This window comes from Mus caroli, chromosome 13 (genome assembly GCF_900094665.2).
Source record: "Mus caroli chromosome 13, CAROLI_EIJ_v1.1, whole genome shotgun sequence".
Taxonomy (NCBI): domain Eukaryota; kingdom Metazoa; phylum Chordata; class Mammalia; order Rodentia; family Muridae; genus Mus; species Mus caroli.
Window position 1 is genome coordinate 17271855 of NC_034582.1, and position 22720 is coordinate 17294574.

The 22720-nt window shown below is 39.5% G+C and overlaps 3 protein-coding genes across 4 annotated transcripts; all 3 read right to left on the reverse strand.

Moving 5' to 3' along the window:
- Positions 1–570: 570 nt before the first annotated feature.
- Positions 571–2796, reverse strand: LOC110308467 (ewing's tumor-associated antigen 1 homolog). The gene is given in 5 exon segments (XM_021180928.1): positions 571–1720; positions 1722–2127; positions 2130–2598; positions 2600–2654; positions 2690–2796. Coding segments are annotated over 5 exon segments (2187 nt in total).
- Positions 2797–8555: 5759 nt separating this feature from the next.
- LOC110308305 (vomeronasal type-1 receptor 4-like) lies at positions 8556–9452 on the reverse strand. The gene has a single exon (XM_021180758.1). It carries the CDS (start codon positions 9450–9452, stop codon positions 8556–8558), a length of 897 nt encoding a protein of 298 aa, XP_021036417.1.
- Positions 9453–16937: 7485 nt separating this feature from the next.
- Positions 16938–19794, reverse strand: LOC110308494 (putative vomeronasal receptor-like protein 4). Of its 2 annotated transcripts, XM_021180941.1 has the most exons (2): positions 19786–19794; positions 17003–17908 (listed from the first exon to the last, which is right to left on the reverse strand). In XM_021180941.1, the coding sequence occupies exon 2, from the start codon at positions 17903–17905 to the stop codon at positions 17003–17005; it is 903 nt and encodes a 300-aa protein (XP_021036600.1). In that variant the 5' UTR covers positions 17906–17908; positions 19786–19794. The 2 variants fall into 2 exon arrangements, with proteins under 2 accessions (XP_021036599.1, XP_021036600.1); XM_021180940.1 differs by lacking the exon at positions 19786–19794 and having other exon boundaries at positions 16938–17991.
- Between the last annotated feature and the right edge of the window lie 2926 nt (positions 19795–22720).

Consider the following 22720-nt stretch of genomic DNA (forward strand, 5'->3'; position numbering starts at 1 on the left):
TCCCTGTGAATCAGCACAAGAGGGCTAAAAGTTGTATAACCAAGGGTCAAAAACTCTTGAATATTTACCATTAAAAAACTGTCTCTTAATGATAGACTAAACAACAGAGAAAAAGCACAATCTGTCCAGTAGAAGAAAACAAAACAGAGCATTAGAAGGAGGACACTCTGGGCAGCTCTCAGCTCAGGGTGAGTTCTGTAGAGAAGCTTGGAGTTCTGAAGGTAGAGGACATGCTGGTGGTGCTTGTGGAGAAGAAATACCATGTAGCCACTGGCGCCTCCCATGGCACCCTGAAACACTGCATCTCTCAGGATCATGAAAGGGAGAACAAACTATTTTCTTTTCTGACTGTTCAGCATAATATAACAATAGTTGTCTCCATTCCTAAGCTGTGATATATTCAGACCTGTACTTCTTTTTTTTTAACCACTGTAAACACTGATTTATTAGATAATAAAGTAGAAGCTCATGCTTTGTAAGTCAGTATTAAATTTCTCACAGAGAAATCTGAACAAAAGTCCTATCACAGATAGTTATTAATAGTTGTGAAAACATCTAACTCAACTTTCATCAAGGCAGTGAAATGGGAGCTGACTGCACAGTATGCAAAGCTTTGGCCTTTCTTCGAACCAGTGCTTCCTGCCTTTTTCGTTGAATTTCTTCAGGAGAATACTTCCTATTTCTCTCTTCTTTATCTGGGGAAGATGGTTTCAAAGACTCAGAATATTTTATTGAAGATTGCTGCTGATTAGCTTCAAGCAATGAATTGACAGTTTCCCTTTGTCCTAAATCTTCTGAGATTTTGCCAACAGGCATACTTCCCACTAGATGATTTTGATTTAACTGAGGATTTTTCTTCTTAAATGTGAATTTTGATAACTTCAGTATTTTGTTGTCATTCTGAGCTGTATCTGCTAAGCTGTTGTGGGATAGCTGCTGAGTACTCAACTTCATATTAGTAGCAATTTTTGTGCTCATAAGACCTAAATTTACATTCAAATTTGAACTTTCTCCAAGAACAAACTTTGAGCTATTCACTTGTACTGGTCCATGCTTATTATCACTTGAATTCTTAGAACACACAGACAAGTTTGTAGCATCCAAAATATTGGGACTATCTCCACATATGTCTCTTTTCTGTACTGTCACTGGCTTATTCATCTGTGATTTATTTGCTAAAGACAATGGCACTGCAGAGCTGACAACATTCCAATGTTTAGATGGCCCCGACTGACTTCCTTGTTTAGATGCAGTAGAGCTACTTCTGGACCCACATTTGGACGTATTACTTATACTTTCTGACTCCTTGCTGCCATTGTTTTCTTGCTGAGTTAGTCTTTCAATGTCATCACAAGCCTGATAGAACAAATCATCATCTACATTGTCTGCTTTCCAGGTAGTCTCTAACTGATGACATGCTTCAACCATTTCACTGGCCAACAGCGGATCATTCCAGTCATCAAAGGAAGAATTGAACTTTGATCCAGGAGACTGATTTGTGTTACACACAATATTTTCTTTGCCCAAGAACACAGAATCAAATGGATCAGTAGTGGGCACTTGCAAAGGCAGATTAACACCAAGCTCGTAACTTTGTTTATTAGGATACCTTGTGTACGAACTAGACTTGTTAGAGGAATGTTTATTAACTATGCACTTACTGTGACTATCTTCTTTCACTTTTTTAAGTTTAGAGACAGCAGCATAATCTTCATCTTCTAACTATGTTAGTGACAGATTTCTCAAAACTCATTTTATTTCCTGTGAATGATACCTTCCTTGATTCATCACCTGGATGTGATGAAAACCTATATTCTACAGCATTTCTTAGTTCTCTGTTTCGTGTCTTTGAAGGAAGATCCAGTGTTACTTTTGAATCTCTTAACCTTCCACCTAGGTTCATATTTGTTCTTGATGTGATTGTATCATTTTCACCAACTGAGGTACAAATTGCCTTCTGACAAGTATCTTGGGCAGTTGTAGAAGGAACGAATTCAAGCATTTCAGCATTTTCCATAAGGAAGGGTTCACTGCCTAGTAAGCTTTCCCAATCATCCTCAAAATCATTAGCAGTCAACTCATCAAGCTGTTTATCAGGTGCTGCTGGTGTCTTAGGACAGGGAGTCAACATGAGTTTAGTATTACGGTAGTGTCTATTTGAGGGGAAAGTGATATTGGAGCTTTATTTAGCAGGTTTTCAGAGAGCAGAGTCTCAGTAGTAATTATTTCCTCTTGTAGTAAGGCATTTTTCTTTCTCAAGGAAGTTTTACTATTGTTCAAAAAAGCATCTAACAGATCTTGGCTTAGCTGTCCACTACACATCTGAGTGGAACCATAAAAAATAGCATTAAAGGCTGCTTCAACATTTTGGTCAAAGGGTTTCTGACTGCTGTCTTGCACCTTTGCCAAGGATATTCTACTGTCTCCTTTCATTTGCTTTTTTAGGGGAGTACAACTGATTTCAGGAACTACATCACCTGATGGCATCTGCACAGAATCTTTATGGTTATCTAAATGTCCCATTTCTGACGTCATCTGGATAAAATCATGATTCTTCCCATCTTGCTCTTGGATCATATCAAGTTCTTCCATATTTTTTACCAAACTGTTGGGCCAATTTCATAAGTTCTTTTTCTCGATTTTTTGTTTTTAATCTTACTGAATTTCAAGAAGTGAAGGATGAACTCACTTTGTGTAGTTGATTTTCACTCTTGATTTTTCTTTTGCTACACTAGGAGTGTTACCTCCTTCCAGCCTAGCTAGGCTGGCCTCAGACCATTCACCTCTGCTTCTCATGACTCTCCTCTGATGTGCCACTACCTGCTACCTGCCTGAGGCCCAACTAGTTCTCCGAGATCTTCCGGAGTTAGCTATGAACTGTGATTTTTGCGGGTTCCTACTAAAAGGCTGATCTGACAACTTCAAAGGAACTTTGCGTGACTGGGAATGGGCCTCCCCTCTTCTTTATAAAGCATGTTTGCCAACATTAAAGTTGAGTCTTGATCAGAATACTGTCTTGACTCCATTTCTCTCTTTACCCTCCTAGATTCCCTCTTTTCTTTCAGTTCCAAGATGCATCCCAGGCTTGAACCCAGACATGAGAGCCACAGGCCGGCCCCAACAAATTGGCGTCCCACTCGGTGCCTGGGAAAGGCAGAGGACACTGGAAGAAGCACTGCTGGTTTGGAGCTCCATGGAAGAAGAGAATAATTAAAGAAAATTCGTACCGGAACACGAGAAGCAACAGGCATAAGGTTGCCAGGTGTGGTACAGTCTAAGCTGGAACAGCACTAAACCTGCGCACTGGGTTCACTTAGGTTCAGCAGTGAGATATCAGAATCTAGGAATGTAACAGGCAGTTAGCCACAGCTTTCAGAAGCGGCCTCTTAGGTGAGAGAGACAAAAGGGTTTGGATTTAATAATTAGGTGAATTGGCCGCAGTCAGAAACTGCATCAGGCGGGAGGAAAATGTCCCAGAAGCAGAGAGAAATTTTAGGTGACGCCCTGATTTGTTCACTCTGGGCCCTACAGCAGAAGTTCTCTACCCTCTTTGTGTTTTTGTCTAAGGTCTTGTCTAATGTCTGGTGCACCAGTCTGTTCACATGTTCAATCCATGTATGTTCATGTCTAGTCTGAATGAATGAATATTCTGTGTTTTCGTGTTGGTAGATGAAAGATGACTAAAACTTTCTCTGCTGGTATAGCAAAGCCTAGAGTGGCCACAGCATCAGGCACAGCAGGAGGGCCCCTGCTGGAAAAAAGTGTTTTTTAAAAAAGGAGAGTCTGCAGCCTTATGGTATTGGGGCAGAAAAAGCTGATAGATGGTTTTGTCCTAAGAAAATTCTTTGCATTCATGATTATTGTACTTAGCTAATTGCAAAGTGCTTTTTATTTTATAATTATAGATAGAAAAATTGATATTCTCTGGTTGGTCTAAGTGTAGCTGCTTCATTTTTTTTTTCTGGTAATGTGCTCTGCGTGTCTTTACAATCAGCACATAAGTTATTGGTTATGATTAAATAATTGTTACATTGGTAACAGAGGTTTAGCCTTAAATTGGCAACTCAGGAGTTTTTCAAACATGTGACATATGCAGGCCAAAAAACTGGGCCTCCTAAGTTACTTCTAGCTGAGATAATATTTAATGTGATTTTTATCCTAGAAAGTAGGATTAAGATAAGATTTAAAGCAATGTCTCTTTAATGAAACATTAAAGCTTGCACTGTCATGTATTCATAGGTATAAATTGGCAGCCAAACTTTGTAATATGATAGTAATGCTTCTAATATTGATTCTATAGGTGATAAATTATTTTGAAATTGGGTTTTGCTTTCCCAAAGTTATAGTTATGGTCTAATATTGCAATAGAAACTTAGTAATTTTAAAATCTGTCCTCATGGCAGGAGGAACTAAGCTCAGAGCAGCCTCAGCAAGGTTTGTGTGACTTTCTTTTGTCTTGCAAACGGTGCCTAAAGAAGCTCTCCTTGCCCCTCTTTGCCTCCAGGGAGATTTTCTTTCAGCTAAAAGAACACTTTTGTAGATCTAGCCAGATGTTGTTTTAATAAAGTTCAAATTCATAGTTTATAAAGGGTCAATCAGACTGTAGAATTTATAAAGGCATTACAATCTGGCTTGCCTACTTCATATAGAGTTATAGATTTAAAAGTTTGTTTTTCCTTTACATTCTGATAATTGTAAAGGTTTTGCTTCTAGTGAGTTTGTAATAACTGGAATATTTTGCCTCTAGGTATGGCTAAATATAGATCTACATTATGTGAGAAATTTTTATCATTTCTGCTTCTATACAAGAAGCCAAGAGTTTGAATCTTTCAGTGTATATTGTTTCCTAAGTGGAAAATATTTTATTAGCTAATGCCTCTCAAGGAAAGTTTACTTAAAACCTTAGCTGTCATTAAGCTAACCCTAGGCAGAGCCACTTTATCCTTACTGTAAACATTTATCTGGTTTCTGTTAATCCTTTTGAAGTCATTCCTTTGTTTCAGGTCAGATAATTTCTAAGTATTTTGCCTGCTGTGACTTCCTACCCCCTTTTATTATCTGTATTCTTTGGTCCAGCATGTTGCTGGTGGCTGCGGGGCGGGGCCCTTGGGCACGCAGCTTTCCCTGAACGTGGTGATGTGAGAAGCCACCAAAAAGCGGGCGGCTTTGTAGTGAACTCAGGGGAGGGCCTTGCCCGCCATTAGCCCATGAGCCTCCTCCTGTCTCCATTGGGGTAGCTGTATTTCCCACTGTATCACCTAGGAAGTTTCTGATGTAAAAAATTGTGACCATGTTTCTGACTCCTAGGCAATAAATAATGGTTGTGTTTACAAAAGCCAGGTGGATGAGAATAATAACTATATTTTTGTTCTCAAGACCCATGATGAAAGTGTGCACGTATCTCAAGAATAAGATGATGTTTCCTAAAACTCCAATTCAGTAAGTGAAATGAAAATTATTCTCTGGATGAGGTCACTCCAAATTATCTTCATGCTCAGAACTAGGAAAATCCTTTTGAGAAAGATAAGGAAGTTCATGCCTGTGAGTTTTGAGAAAGACAAGTTCATACCTGTGAGTTTTCCATAGGGAAAGCAACAGTGTGTTATATAAATGCATAGACTTCTTTGCTACAGATGCCTGCTTTTGTTCTTAGACCTTTTGTTTTTGGTTCTGCTGACATGTTGATGTTGATGATGATGATGGCAGTTGGACACGAGCACCATGCTGATGCCTTCTCAGCCTTCACAGAAGCTAGTTCTTTATATCCTCCATCTCTAAACTTTTTTCTGTGAGAAATCCAAACATAGAATGATATCATTCAATTTACAAGCCATGGTATTCATGCATCACCTTAGATGCCTCCCTTCCCAGATCCTCTTCAAAGTTCTGTACAGATTGATTCCTTAAGAAGCATGTTGAACTAATAAAAACTGTAGCTAATCCAAAGATACTTGCACAAACAGGGTTGCTTCCTAGGGAAAGTCATATGATTTTCTTTGTCTCCAACTCTGAATTGACCTTGGCAGTAATTAACATACAGATTAATTAGGTAGGGTAGCAGACAGCACATATGCCTTGAGTGGGGAGATATGGATCATTTTTGTTCTTTATCATCTTGCACATGGGATCATATTAAAAATTACCTACTCCAATGCTTATGTGCTTTTCCTGACCATCCCCTAAAAACACTCTGCCACCCTAAAAGTTGCTAAAAGTGTTTATCAGATGTAGACATCTCCTGGTAGAATCTTAAGGTCTGTTATGTACAAAATCATCAGAACTATTGATCTATAAATGTAGCTGAGAGTTACAGCCTGAGAGAGAGAGAGAGAGAGAGAGAGAGAGAGAGAGAGAGAGAGAGAGAGAGAGAGAGAGCCTATTGAAACCTCCAAGCCTACCCCTGGTGATATACTTCCCCCGACAAGGTCACAACATCTAATACTACTTCCCTCTTGTCTCTCTTTGATGACTAACCATTCAAAGATGAACTCATAGAAGCCATTCTCATTCAAGCCCCCACATTACTATTATAGAACAAATATCTAAGCTCTATAATCAAATCCTTTGAGCTCCAAATTTAGACAAACTGTATCATTTGAATCCTTGTTTATCCTGACAAGGGTCATTCATAGCATTACATAATTGCTATGTAACTTGTTCCTTCCCTTCTTACTTTATCCTGTCATATTTCTGTTTTGTAATTCCTAATGCCAGGGGCTAAATCGATGTACCTTACCTATATTTGACACTTGCAAATGTGTGTCTCTTATCCATGGTACATATGGAAACACTTGAGAAACATGTTGCTTCAAGTATTTCAATATAGCAAACATTAGAGGTGTTTCAACTTTCATTATGTCTCTGATATTATATTTTTTAATTATACTCATTTTATATGCACATATGTTATATGTCTAGGCATACACATTTGTCATGGTGTGTGTGTATGTGTGGAAGCTGGAGGACAATTCTCAGGAATTGGTTCTCATTTTCTACCATATGGAACTAGAATGGAAATCAGGTTGCCAAGTTAGGGATCAAGTGCTTTCCTTGCTGCGACATCTCATTGGACCACTACATTGATTCAGCTTTCCCTGCTGTTTTCCCCTTTGGTCATCAAAAGGAATCATAGGGTTGACTTTTCTCTTCCAATTTGTGTGTCTTTGTTTCACAACCTAAATATTTCCTGGGTTATATTTGAACCCCAAACTGATTCTGTGCTTTAGTATTAAATGCCATTTTAGGGTTCAGTATTACATTAAACTACAGTTTCCAGTTACAGTTCAATAATTAAAGCTGACTTACCCAAAGTTGTCTAAAACTGTCTCTTGTTGTAACAAAGTTATCTAGTAGGTGTAGCCTTTGAAACACTGGACTACACTCATCCAAGAGGCCTAATTTTGATTCCTGACATCTAAGGGAAGGCTGGGTTTGTTTTATATGTGTGGATGCTTTCTAAGGTAGACTATATGAAGGCAAAAAAATTGCTGTTGTGTATTGTCATGGATTAGGGAAATCTGAGAACATGGAATATGTAGTATTCTCTTTCATCAAAGAATACTGGTCATGGACTTAAATGAAATCACTTAGATCCTGGTTGTCATGGATACTGTGTTGTTTCAGGAGTTCTGCAGTCAACTTTTAAGTTTCCTCTGGCTTCACTCATATCTTTAACCTTGTGAATAACTGGGTCACTAATCTTTGCGAGATTAAATTGATTTTCAGATTCAAGGTGGTGTTTACTGTTACTGTTTTACATCTAAGAGCTCCCACATCATGTCGCTCGTATATACGTGTACATGTGTGTATATAGTATATATATATATTCATATATACACACATATACATATGTACAAACATTTAAACATAAACATAAACATAGAAAGACATTAAAGGATACTTTACTGTGTACCTTGTGGCACTAATATTAGCAAGCACAATGTCAGGTCAAGAATGTGGAATTTCTTGAACTAACATGACTGAATTTCCATGAAATTGTTAAATTTACCAAATTCCTTTGGATGCTTCCAGTCATTGAAAGACCAATTAAAAAAACCATAATTAAGACCATTTTCTTAGTGCTGGAGAATTGCCTCAGTAGTTAAAATCACTAGCTGGTCTTCCTGAGGATTCAGGTTCAATTCACAGCAAGTACATTTTGGTTCAGAACAATCTCTCTTACTCCAGTCAGTCAGAGGACATTTGCTGGAGTCTTCCAGACTGTATAGGCATCAGGTATGGATGTGCAACATAATTCAGGCAAACTACTTATACACCCTAAATGAATATAAATATAAAAAAGTTTTTCAAAATCCCTTCAAATGGGTAGCAAAATGGAGAATGGGGTTTCTATATTACTGTAATTTGCTAAGATTACAGAGTTAATTCATAATTAATTCTCAGCTCAAAACTTGGGTCACCAGGAAAAGTGTCTTGAGAATAAATAGCTTTTTATACTTCTTTGTGGGGTGTTAGTGTATCCATAATATTGCAGAACTGAGAGTTTTTTCCGTACTTATTGAACAGATAAATGAGAGACATTTTCTCCGTTTCTCTCACTGAGCAGAACAACATCCAGCCAAAAGTCCATCCCTGTGAATCAGCACAAGGGGGCTAAAAGATGCGTAAGCAAGGGTCAGACATTCTTGAATATTTACTATCAAGGAATTTTCTACTAAAGAGATACTTAAAATTAGAGAAAAGGCACAGTCTGTCCAGTAGAACAAAGCAAAACAGAGCATTAGAAGGAGGACACTCTGGGCAGCTCTCAGCTCAGGGTGAGTTCTGTAGAGAAGCTTGGAGTTCTGAAGGTAGAGGACATGCTGGTGNTGCTTGTGGAGAAGAAATACCATGTAGCCACTGGCCCCTCCCATGGCACCCTGAAACACTGCATCTCTCAGGACCATGAGAGGGAGAACAATCCATTTTATTTTCTGACTTGGTAGGATGAAATAGCAATAGTTGTCGCTATTCTTGAGATGTGATATATTCAGACCTGTACTTGTGATGAAATGGATTAGGTGTATACTTATTAAAGAATTGAATATCCAAAAGAATGACAAGAATGGAAGGATGTGCCATGCAGACTTTGGCCTGAGCCTCCTCCATCCAGATGCTCTGGGACTGACGATGATGGCCTGGATCACAGTGAGGAGACTGCTGGTGCAGATGGAGAGGCCCCGGGCCACCCTCTCCAGATAAACAATGACCTTACAGCCTATGTCATCTAGAAAGTTTCTCAAACCAAAAGCTGCTACTGTCTTTGGCAATCCTTTTGCAAGAAGGAGTATGATGTTTGTAAAAGTCAAGTGGACAAGAATAAGGTGTATTGGTTTCTTCCCAGTGCTTCTCCACCAACTGAGCATATAATTCACAGAAACAGACATGTTCCCCAGAGTGCCAACCAGAATCATGAAGAGGAAAACCATTTTCTCAATAAACTTCAAAACCATTTTCACTTCCTAGGTAGAAAAATGTATATCCAGGATGAAAATATCTCTCCAGAAAGCAATAGTAACGCTAGAAATGAACAGCACATCTGCATAGTAGCATTTTCTGGTGTTCAAGAGGCAGAGTTGGACACATGTCATGTTCCATATTAGGTTTTTCAATCTCCCCCTTTGTTCTACAGACTCTGGAATATTGTGTGTGCTCTCAAAGATGAGTTTGTTAACTGTTATTCAAAATCTAAAGTTTTATAAGGGATATGTTTTACCTTTACACTGGCAAAATTGACTTGTTTAAGTGTGTATGTGTGTGTGTATGTGTGTGAGTGTGTCTGTGTGTGTCTATTTCTGGGTCTCTCTGTGCCTGAATTATCTGTGTTAACTCTCAGCATAGCTGAACCGCACTCCAAGTTTCTTCAATCGAACTTTCCTCACTGTTTCTTACTCTATTTCATCATATTTGTCATCCAACTTACAAAGTCTAAGGCCCCTTCTTATTTGCATCTTGATCAGTTTAACCATTTCTACATTTCATTTGGCTTCAAAGCTTTAGAACTTCAATTTCTACATCATAATATTTAAACATTTTTAAATTGACCATTCTGTAATTTCACCCCATATAAATGTTCATCAGTTAATTTTTAAACATATTCCTCAGTGTCAAGTCAAATTGAATAACTTTTTCAGATAGGGTTCTACAGTTAAAGATGAATCATCAAAAATATGCTGAAAATTTCATATTACCCTGTTTGCAGCCAGGGTGGATGTCTAGCAGATCCCTGAGGTGCTTCTTAGGAGACAGGGTAGCATAGAGCTGTGATCCCAGTGGATGGGCTTCAGGGCATCTGTGACTCCAGCGAGTGACCTCAGGCCATCTAAGGGAGCAAGGAGCAGCTCTGGATCAGGGAATGATGATGAGGTGAACAGGAGAACTGGACTAATGACATGTTATGTGCTGCCATGAGATGAGTGAAGGTTATGAATGCTCAGTATCATCTGCAGGCAACACAGTAACTTGGACTTTATTGCTGTGAACAGGGATTCTAACATCTAAGAGGCCATCCTGGCATTTGCCTCTGTGGAGACTTTAATAGCAGTTGTGACACTTGGCTTTGCAGCCTGGTTTTCCTCTAACCTGTTTGTTTGTCAGGCATGCTGTTTTGTTCTACATCTGTCCCAGGTAAATCCAGAACTTAGATCTCTGCAGGATGTTTATCTTAATGTTCGGGAGCTCCACTCTCATTTCTTAGGGATTTATGGTAAGCTTTGGGCACCTTTTCTAAAATAAGAGGAGTCCAGATGCCTCAGTGGCTCCATGGACTTGTGTGTTCTGAGTACTTAGAGTGCCTCTGTTCCCTGCTCTCCTTCCTGCTAAACTCATAGGATTATTTAAATATCTATGTCCTGATACTCTCACAGGGGACTTACAAGCATCTAGCTTTGTTTACAGGTTCCAGTCCAGATAGCCTCCTCTAGAAATGTCAGTCTTTCAGCTGCTTCTCTGACAAAGAAGAAATTATTTCCTGTTTCGGTGCTTCCTAGAAATTGGAAAACCATCCTAAATATCTGCACATAATGAAATATGCTCCAACTATTAATACCAAGCACATCAGCATTCATTAACATATTTAATATAAATATTAAGTGTTCAGTCAGCGATTGGAGTTTGTAAAAACACCTGCTATCAATTCACTCCAGATTCTGATGGAGAATAGTAACATTAATCTGTCTAATTCTTCCTTTCCTGAGATTCCTACTTTTCTAGTCCTCTCTTCCATTTTCCAAACTTCAAATTATGTTTGAGAGCAGATTCTGATGTTCGAATATGTGATTCCTTCTACTGAAGTGGACTGTCATAGGAGGGAGGGGTGACTCACCTTTCACATTATCTTGGGAGCTGCTATAGGAAATTAAAAGACAGGATGTACTTCTGTTTAGATACATGGATGATCCTTGTTTAGCTCCAACCTTCAAAAGGCTGAGGTAGGTTACAATCACCCACCCTGGTTTCCTAAAAAACAAAACAAGTAAACAAACAAAAGAAAAAAGATTGTTACTTTTTAAAAAAATTTTTTTTAGTAGATATTTTCTTTATTTACATTTCAAATGTTATCCCCTCTCCTGGTTTCCCCTCTGAAAACCTCCTATCCCCTCTCTCCTCCCCCTACCCACCAATCCACCCTCCCTCTTCCTTGCCCTGGCATTCCCCTATACTGGGGCATAGAATCTTCACAGGACCAAGTGACTCTTCTCCCATTGATGACCAGCTAGGCCATCCTCTGCTACATATGCAGCTAGAGCCATGAGTCCCTCTATGTGTACTCTTTAATTGGTGGTTTAGTTCCAGGGAGCTCTGGGGTTACTGGTTGGTTCATATTGTTGTTCCTCCTATGGGGCTGCAAACCCCTTCAGCTGCTTGGGTTCTTTCTCTAGCTCCTTCATTGGGAAGGAGCTGTGCTCCATTTAGATTGTTACTTTTTGCTACTTAGTGCTGGGTTAAAGTTCAGAGGAGATGAGTTGTTTCAGAATGTACTAGTTCACAGCCTGGATCCTTATAGCAGGAATTCTAAAAACTGTACTGGTAACTGTAACTCTTAGTGGTTTATAGTTTTCCATTCCAGCTATGCATTCAATGTGTATAGTTGAGATGAGTGTGTAGGATATCATGTGATAGAATTGATAGATTTTAAGAATGGATACAGAAGGAAAACCTTCACATTGGGAGTTCCAAAGTTTTTGTAAAAGAAAACATATGCCAATATTTGAAGACTGGAACTGCACCAAAGTGAAAAGTACAATCTATATAAATACTCGTGGCAGTGTTGGAGCCACAGTGCCAGCAAACCTGAACCTAAACATTGATTTTAGTTTGGTTTTGTTTTGCCACGTTATTTTTGAGACAAGAGTCTCTTTATATAAACCATTGAAAAACATTTATTAACTCAGACTCGTCACCGCTGATGTTATGGGAGTGGCTCATCAGTGTCTCAAGTTTTGATAGACATCTGAAAAGCTTCTTTTTGTTACTGACTCCTTAAAAACAAACAAACAAACAAACAAACAAACAAACAAAGCAAGCAGAAGGAGGTAACCTTAAGCAAAGACCCACCCAAAGCTCTGTCTTGAATCCAGACTAAGGATGGATAGCAATGCCTCAGCATTTCTGTCCCTCTTATGTATCTCCAGTGCTATCCTTCTTTGAGATCTCTGGAGTCAGAGACCAGCCTTGCCAGGGTCAGAAGAAATGTGCAGGAGCCTCTCAACTCTTCCCTGGCTTAATCAGAGAGGCTTTAGCTTGAATGAATTTCTCTATGGCACAGCTAAGGTATCTAAGATCTCACCTCCATGTACTCACCTGGACCTCTGTGCTGCAGACATGCTCTGGAGCAGCTCTGGGAAGGTGACACTTGCCAGGTCATATTTGTACTGTCTGGATCTGTGGTGCTCTTGGCTGTCATCAGGTACTGCAGACTTCAGGTTTCATGTTGTCACAGTGTCAGGGGGAAGAAAGGTCACAGAAGGGCCTCTGTCCCTGAAGTACTGCTTACCCCTCTCCCAGTTATAGTATCTGTTTTGCTCAGAAGTTATTTCCAGCTTAGTTAGGGTTTAATTATTTTGAGAGAAAGGATGTGAGATGAGAAAATGAACAACCAACCAACTACCTGCATCTCCTGACTTGTTTTCACTGTCTCAAAGTTCCAATGTGTGGCCTGGCTGGGGACCAGCTTCTGACACACAGGCCTTGGTTTTCCTTCTCAAATCCCTCATTAGACAGGAGTAATAAGTGTTGCTCAGCACCCTGGGATTCTGCTTCCTGATGAAGTCCCAGATATGGATAGGGACAAATTTAGAGTCCCTTGTGCCAGTCTCTATTGAAGGTCTTTGCTGTTACTGACTGTTTATTTTCAACATTGAATGCATTAAATATCAGATAGGACTTGAAATAACAATGCCACCCCAACATTGACCTTATTCTAAAAGCAACCCTTACTTATTATAAAACTTCAATGACACTTCTAACACTTACGTGTAATTTCATATATTTTTCAATCTAAGCCTTTCCTACCCTGGATGCAAACTAATGTAAATAAATGTGGCAGAGGCAACACTCTTGAGAAAGCAGCACTGGCTTGTCTTGGGAAGATGAGTTTGAGGTCACTTGTCTCCCTTTATGCCCTGTGTGATGGTGGGTGTCTCCATACGTGTAGGTGTGGCTGAAACAACATAGGAGCTAAAGATACTTCTTTTGTATATAAAAGGGTAGCTATTGAGGAAAACAGAATCTCTACAACCTCTATTGGTTATGGAATCTATGTGTAGAGAAACTTAGTTGTAATATATATATATATCACTTAAAATATAAAATAATTATCTTTGGCCAAACAAGAAGCGCTTCCCCCCTGCTTGCTTTGTTATTTTGTTTAGAAAAATCCTAAATTACTTCTTTATATTTGAAATATAAAGAAACTAAAATGGCTTAAAGCTTGTAGTGTTCTTACTAGGTTGTTCAATAAAGGAAAAGGAATATCAAAAAAAAAAAAAAAAAGAGCCCTTCATGCAGTTTTCATTCTGGAGGAGTTCTGTAGGGAAAATTGTTCATCAGCAAACAGAGGACATACTGTGGGATTCATGGAGCAGAAACACTACACGGCCCATGACACGGCCACAATTCCCTAAAATGGCTCTTTTAGAGCCATAAGAATGAGAAAAAAAATCATTTTATTATTCAGCTTTATGTGTTTACTGTTTGCCTGCATGCAAGGTTATGCACCACATGTGTGTATTGCCCGTAGGGCAGAACACTGGATTTGGATCCTCTGGAAGTGGAATAACAGACGGTAGTCAGCAGCTATATGGGTTCTGAGTAATAAACTTCTGGCCTCTGCATGAGCAGCAAATGCTCTTAACCTACTAACCATTTCTTCAGCCCCTATCATAGAGGTTTTTGTTAGATATTCTATGGTTTAGGCTGTATGTGTATGTGTCTACCATGTGTGTTTCTCTATGTCTGGTGTTGGTGAATTTCTGTCGTATTTGTATATGTGTGTGTTTATATGTGTGTTTGTGTATATAGGGTGTGGGGGTGGGAATGGGTGCTCACTTATGCCTGACATAGACCATTGGAGTCCTTAGAACTTGAGGTATAGGAGGTTTTGGGGCTATATGACATGTTGCTAAGAACTAATCTCAGGTTCTCCACAAGAATAATGCATGTTCTTAACCACTGATTCTCACCAGAACTCTTTCTTTTTCTATGTATCATTTTGAGGGTTATTATGGTGTTTCTTTTACTTCCTTGATCACCAGTGTTCAAAAATATTTTTCTCAGTGCAGAATATTTTTGGGTTTCATACCAGTTAAATTAATATACTTATGATGTCCTAATATTGCCAGTGTTGAGAAACATGACCCTGACCAATGAGCAAGATAAACCTCCTTTCTTTATAGTTAGCCTGTATAAGGTGTTCAATTATAGTAACAGAAATAGATTAATAGACAGTATGATCACAGACTTATTATCACATTCCTTATCCTTTGGTGGTTACTCTGCATTTCTGTTCATGAAGAAATTAACAAGTGCATGAGTAGGTTAAAATAAGGAGGTTACGAATGTCAATTGCTGAGAACCCAGTTAGAAGAAATGAATGCTCCAGGAAATAGACTATCTTTGGTATTTATTCAGTTCTGCTCCGAGATTCTGAAATGCTTCCTGTCACAAGGCAGATGCTAATAACTATTTGTTTAATGAGTAAGTGATGGATGCAGAGATAAAGTCTGGACCTCAGAAGGAGAGGTTGCTTGACAGTTACGTTCCTTCATCGTTGACACTTCTGACAGAGGACCATCTATAGGTCACTAGGATTACTTAATATTTAGACTGTACATCAGCCTTAGAAGTTTCATTTGCTAGCCAGGTGTACTTTTAAAAAGTGCAAATGTTTCCCATGAGATGCATATATCCGCAGTAGAACATTCATCTTTAGTTAGTCTCGTTGGGTCTGTGGATTTTACTTTAATTATCCTTTACTTAACAGCTAATATCCATTTATAATTGAATACACATCATATTCATATTTCTGGGCCTGGCCTACCTCACCGAGGATGATTTTTATTGTTCCATTCATTTGCCTGAAAATTTAATGATATCATTTTTTCCCCTAACAGCTTAAAGAGGGGGAGGGAGGATTGTAGGAGCCAGAGGGATCAAAGACACCTATAGATCCACAGAATCAAGCCCACTAAGAAGTACAAACATATATTTTATATCTAATTTCTATGAGCTAAGGGTGTATGCATTATAAATTGCTTTTCCATATTGAATTTTAGATGTGGGGACATAATGTTTGCTATGCAGCATAGATTGACCTGGCAGTCTGCATGCAACAGAAGCTGATCTTGAGGTAACTCAGGGGGGCAAGGAGACTCAGCAACACCCGGATGTTCAGTAGAGGACATAGTGTGTAACTGGTAGTGAGAGATGGAAGGTCCGGTGTTTAAAATCTAAGATCAATGTTTTAACCCACCAATGTGCCAGTGAGCCCTGGGCTGCAACATGAACCCAAAAAGCATCATTTCTGAGAGGCCATTTACCAGAGATTCTTGTACTAGTACTATAAGTTCTAACCCAGTTATAATTGGGCAGCATCATTGACATGTTATTTTTCATTCTGGAGTGCTGTGCTATGGTGGCCTTGCTTGTTTCACTGTTATTTTCACTCTGTAGTATTAGCTCACCTCAGCTGAGGTACATTTCTTCATCTCCACCGGTGATGCTTGACCCAGGGAGTGCCATTCTTCAGAGGTGTGGCCTTATTGGAATAGATGTGTCACTGTGGGTGTGGTCTTAACACCTTCACCCTAGGTGCTTGGAAGTTAGTCTTCCACTAACAGCCTTCAGATGAAGTCAGAACTCTCATCTCTGCCTGTACCATGCCTGCCTGGATGCTACCCTGTTCCTGCTTTGAGGATAATGGACTGAACCTCTGAACCAGCCCTAATTAAATATTGTCATTTATAAGATTTGCCTTGGCCATGGTGTCTGTTCACAGAAGCAACCCTAAGGCACCACCTATTTTTTTCATGCTCTGTCTTTGGAAAAAATGCAATAGCAATTTCTGATAGAAGTTTTACCCCCAGCATTTACCCGGTGCACATAAAAGGAGAAATCGCATGGCAGAGATGATGGAATAGGAAGATGGTAAGAATCCACTTTCAATTTGCCTAGAAACCCTCAATAGGTCTTAAGATTGTGCAGTACCAGAGTGCTTTAGAAAAGGAACTCTATTACCATAATATTTAATTTTTAATATAATATTTAACTGTGATAAATAGAATATTAAGGCAAATGACAGTTTGGTGAGGAATGCTGCAATCCCAGCAATTAGAGTGCTGAATTACCTCAAGATCAGCTTCTGTTGCATGCAGACTGCCAGGTCAATCTAGGCTGCATAGCAAACATTATGTCCCCACATCTAAAATTCAATATGGAAAAGCAATTTATAATGCATACACCTTCAGCTCATAGAGATTAGATATAGAATATATGTTTGTACTTCTTAGTGGGCATGCAAGACATTAGGAACACGAAAATCTCTGCTAATCAGAACATAGGGGCTGAAACTAGCATAACCAAGTTCTAAAAATGTTTTCATATTTAGTGAACTAGAATCATGTGTCACTGAAAAACCTGTGTAGAAGGAGAGAATAAAATCTACCCAATAGAAGAAAAGGAAGCAGGTCATAAGAGTGAGAACACTCCATGTAGCTCTGATTTCTGGAGCAGAGTTGTTTGCAGACCTGGAGCTGTAAAGGTAGAGGACACGCCTATGATGGTTATACAGATGGAGAGCCATGGACCCACTGCTCCAGCCCATGAGACTCTGAAAGATGACATCACGAAGAGTCATGAGAGAGAGGAAAAACCACTTGATGATGTGTCTTGATTGGAGCATATAGCAGTGGCCAATGAATGTTGCAGCTACAGACTTGTTCAAGCTACTGCCTGCTTTGATGTAGGAGAGCAAGTTGGAGCTTATGAGAACATTAACAATCCAAAAGACGAGGATAAAGGGAAGAACTTGGCATGCTGTTTGTGGTTTGAGCTTTGTCCAAAGGGCAGTCCTGGGACTGATGGTGATAGCCTGGACCACACTGAGGAGACAGGTGGTGCAGATGGAGAGGCCCCGTGCCATCCTTGCCAGATAAACCACAGTTTTACAACCAGTATCACCTAGGAAGTTTCTGAAATAGAACACTGTGGCTATATCTCTGATCCCTGTGCTACAAATAATGATTATATTAGAAAAAGCCAAGTGGATGAGAATAAGGTCAACAGGCTTTTTCTCAATCCACAAGGCAGGCATGTATATATGTCTCACAAATATTAGGGTATTTCCCAGAATTCCAGGTCCAGTCAGAGAAAGAAAGATTATTGTGTGGATAATATTATTCCAGTTCATCTTCTGACTTTATGCATAACACTAAGAATATCTCTGAAACACATGTAAGATTTTCTATGTTTATTCTGATGAAAATAATGGTCTCAGCAATGTAAATACGTATGTTTCTTTCCCTGAGGATGGTTGATCACAGTCTGTTTTTCTGGTTTGTTTGTTTTCCCCGTGGAAGTGATGATGGCTAAAATCAGGGCATAAACCTGATAGTTTCCTGCATTTCACAACAGTCCTTTGTCCCTCAAGTTCACATGACCATGTTCTTCCCAGACAAAAGCTTCATGCATGGCATCACTTTGGCATTTTCAAACCAACAGAGTCCTGAGCATTGGCCTGGCAGGCTCCTTCCTTTTCCCTCATGTCACCCAGTGTGAGTTCAGGCTACTAGATTGTGTTGTGCTTCATCCTGGCCTCTTCACTGACCCATATGCAACCATCACTCAAATGTTGTTGAACTCATAAAAAGCTTGTGGCTTCTCAGAAAGTTGTGCTTGGTCAAGTGGACCAGGTTCTCAGCTGAGATGATATGGTATCTCCTCTTCTCAGGCCCTGTGACCATAAATTATACACAGGTTAATGACTTAGTCAGGGTATGAAAATCTAGATTAATGGCCTCAAAGTGGGACTAACTGTGATTAAATTTGTGTTCCCAAAATGCATGTGTGGAATTATAGTGAAAGTGATTTCTTTTTTACCTTAATTAATTAAATTAATCCTGTGTTTTGTTTTGTTTTTCGAGACAGGGTTTCTCTGTATAGCCCTGGCTGTCCTGGAACTCACTTTGTAGACCAGGTTGGCCTCGAACTCAGAAATCTGCCTGCCTCTGCCTGGGCTGGGATTAAAGACATGTGCCACCATGCCCAACTTAATCCTGTTTTTACCATGTCTTTTGGGAACACTTCCCCTAACAAAACTCCAACAAAACTGTTCTTGAAGAGTCGTAACAAAGGCATACCTTCCCGATTGTTTTAAGATGGGTTTAGTCTGGTGATGTATTTAGTCAGAAATCTGTCAGCCTGCCAGACCTCCCCAATATCTCACACTGTGAACGCAATCACTTTATGAATGGTATGTTAGTTTCTCTGTTTTTCCTTTTTCTTTTTCTTTTTTTTTCACTTTGTTTATTGCAGTAAAAAATGAGCCTTTGAGGCTGAAACTTACTCCATTTGTATCACACCTCATAAAACACATAGAACTTCACACAACAACCTTAATTTCAGTTTGTTCTTCACAATTTAACATTTTGTCTACATCAAAATCAGTTCTGAATTACTTTGAAACCCTCCCAAAGACTTGTTGACTTTGGTGCTTACATTTCCACAGTAATATGTGCTGTATTATCCAGGACTGATCTTTGCCCATTCCCCATGCCTCATAGCACCTGCTTAGTGCTTTATCACTTAAGATTATCCTTGTCCCTGCCTTCAGAAGGCTCTGCTGCCTGTGTATATTTTCCCTTCCTGCACAGGGCAGTGAGCAGGCCTCAGAAACACCAGTTTGTATGTTTTATGTAAGTATTAGTGTAGTGCCTGTTCAAAAGATCATAGGTTGCTCAAGGAAACTGTTGATTTAAAACTGCACTTTAATCACACATATAAACTGACAAAGCAATTTACAGAAACATTTGAGTTGGGCTCTTCCTGAGGACTGATAAAGCGCAGTATTCTGGAGAAGTCAATTCCCTTTTCATGGCATAGTTGGTAAGTATTTAGCACTTATTCCTTTTTGTAATGTGAGCTTTTAAGAATTTTACTAAAAAGCATGGGTTATCCTTGAAGTAACTTAAGCAACAATGCTCCATGTTCTATTAAAATATCTCTGTATTTATCTGTTTATAATTCAATATGTTTTAGTTGTACCTTTGTGATCTCTGACACGCCAACAACAAGACTTAGAATGATACACACACACACACACACACACATGTATATGCACACATATACACACATGTCTATCGTCTATCCCAGGACAATTGGGAAGAAATATTTATGTACATATATATATATGAATATAAATGTATGTATATACATATGTATATACATATATATATATATATATATAAGTTTCTCAACCCTCATAATAGATAAGAAATAGCAAGAGCAATCTTTTTGAAACTAATCAAGTCAACATATTCTTTCAGAAGTAAGTAATAGACATTAGGAGCAGGATACAAGGTCCAGATTTGTGGGAGAGAAATCAGTAGAGAATTGTAAAATCGACAAGCTCAAGCTTTGCAACCAGTTATTTTGTCTGTTAAAGGCTGTCTTTCCTAATTGTTATGTGCTGGACTTAGAATACTTTACTTGGTCCCTTTAAGACTCACTAATGTAGGGAAGTTGCTTTGTACCATACAGGTGTATTGTGAGGTTTCAGTGGAGCAGAGGCACATAGTGCTTAGGACAGTGTCTGCCCCGTGTTAAACATGCTCTAATAGCCATTGCTCTAGGATTTTATGTCATGTCAGTTTCCTGCATAGTTGTGTTATGTTCTGAATCAGGAGAAACTTTAGGAACAATAAAACCATGACAGGAAGGGCAAAGTCCCCCACTGTGAGAAAGCTAAAGGGCACCTGATATAAGACACTGTTGAGGAGAACCTTTTCTTCCTGTGAGGACAAACATACAAACTAGAGAAACTGCAAAGAAAAAAAGCGTCCTCACACTTAAGCTGAAACTTCAGCCCATGTCTCCTGTACCTGCCTGAGCTGTAATGAGCATCTCTGGTTCAGTGCACCCCACACAGCTGCACTTGGCTCCCTCATAGTCATGGAAATAATTCTGGATGGCAGGTGGGAAATGAGAGACGCCTTTCTTTCTGGATCTTGTCACCTTCTTCTTTCACAGTGACAGAGAAACTGAAACTTTCTCTTCAACCACCTCCCCTAACTATCCTACCTCACAGTGTCTCTGTCAATGCGAAAGGCTGCTGCAATCCACTGTGACATCATGGGACACTCACCTGCAGAGTCTGTGGAGGGCTCAGGGTTGTCCTTAGAGCATATCCAGGCCCTATTTATAATCCTTGAGCCCTGGGCTCACAAGAAATTTTATTGCTGCTAGGATGTCAACAGCAGGAGTTTGGCTTCTCCAGGGAACAGGTTCCTTCTGCATATCTCTATCCTATATGTCAGGTCTGTGTTCTCCCTGGTGTCCTGTCATTTGCTGAGATACTTTCTGCTTTTAACTGCAGTAGTTTCCTGGTTTCTGGAACTTTTTCCTCCAAGGAACTGAATTGGCAAAAACTTCTTTGAAACTGAAACATTTGCTCTCTAAACACTTCAAAGTTCAATAACATTACTGCTGGAGAGATGGCTCAGTGGTTATGAGTAATTGTTGCTCATTCAGAGGATGCATGCTTGATTCTTTGCACATGGACCATGTGCTTCAAATATGGTGGCTCAAAAACATGTATGTCCAATTCCAGGGTATCCAATGCCTCCACATCACCTCCATGAGCATCAAGCACACACAGTACACTTATATATATGCAGACAAAACACACAGAAGATAAAATGAATCTGTCTAATAAAAATAAATGTTTAACATTAAACCAACAAACAAACAAGTAAAAAAACAAACATAGAAAGCCCAGGAATACGTAGAGTAAAAGATACTCAAGGACCAAAGTCAGTGGCTGGTCTTATGGTATCCAGGGCAGAGCAGCAGTGGGGATTTTTAGAGGCTGTGTCTGCTTCTTGCTCTGGGTGCAGACTTTATGCAGAGGAGTCAACTCCTCTCCTGCCAGAGTTCTTCATTTCTCCTCTTATTTGTAGCTAGCTCTTTTTGATAAGTTAACTGTCAAATGGTTCTATCTCTTGATCAGATTGTCCAGTTATTGCCAAAATCAGTTAGAGCAAGGGATGTATGTTGCTGTGTGCCAACCCAAGGCTTACAAGGACCAGGTACACCTGGGAGGCAGGCTGGAGCTGAAAAGGGAGAAACTAGATGGTTGAAAGAAATAATGGAGCCAAGACAAAAGTTCTGATCAAGGCCCGCGAGTTTATTAAGAGACCATGCTTATAAGAGGGAAGGCCCTTATAAGGGCCTCTCTCCCCCATGTCAGGCTTCTTGATGTATTGTTGCCAAGTTGTTAGCACTAGTCTGCCAGTTCCACACTTGATGCCTGGAGCCATTTTGTCAGCACTAGATAACCAGGCTGGTCACTTATTCAGGAATCTCTCAGGAAAATAGGTTTAGCCTCTCGGCAGGTGGCAGAATCTCTGGGCAGTTGTCACTTCCAAAGAAGCCAGTTAGAAGAAGCCAGTCAAGTCGGAAAGCTGCACTGAAGGTGGCCCTACCTCAGTGGCCGCCTGGTCTATACCAGCCCACTTCAGGCTGGGGGAGCCTACAATTCCTCCCTGATTATATAATAAAAATAGCCAGACTGAGGCATAAAATTTATTTGTGCGCCATAGTCCTGCCTGGGAGTTATGGTGGCTGGTGTCCATGCCTGTATTTGGAATTCTCAGATTTTCCTGAACCATTCAGATCCATCAAGGAGCATACATGCAGCTTGTTTGTGTTTATTTTAAACAATACATGGCTCTGTGGTGTATTATTAATAAACCACGGTCTCTTGGCATGTAACTCTGTCTTAGATTGATATGGTTCCGAAATCTGGTTGCCCATCATTGGCTAACCGGCCCTCATAGCACACCTTATTCCCAAATCAGACCAAAGCCACAATATACCAGCCTGGTCTACAAAGTGAGCTCCAGGACAGCCAGGGCTATACAGAGAAACCCTGTCTCGAAAAGCCAATATATATACTTTTTTTTTTTTTTGGGATGCTATTCTTTTTTTTTTTTTGATTTTTAATATT

Bases quoted from the DNA above. Each gene is read 5' to 3' on its own strand.
- LOC110308494 (XM_021180940.1), bottom strand. From the start codon at position 17,905: ATGAACTGGAATAATATTATCCACACAATAATCTTTCTTTCTCTGACT.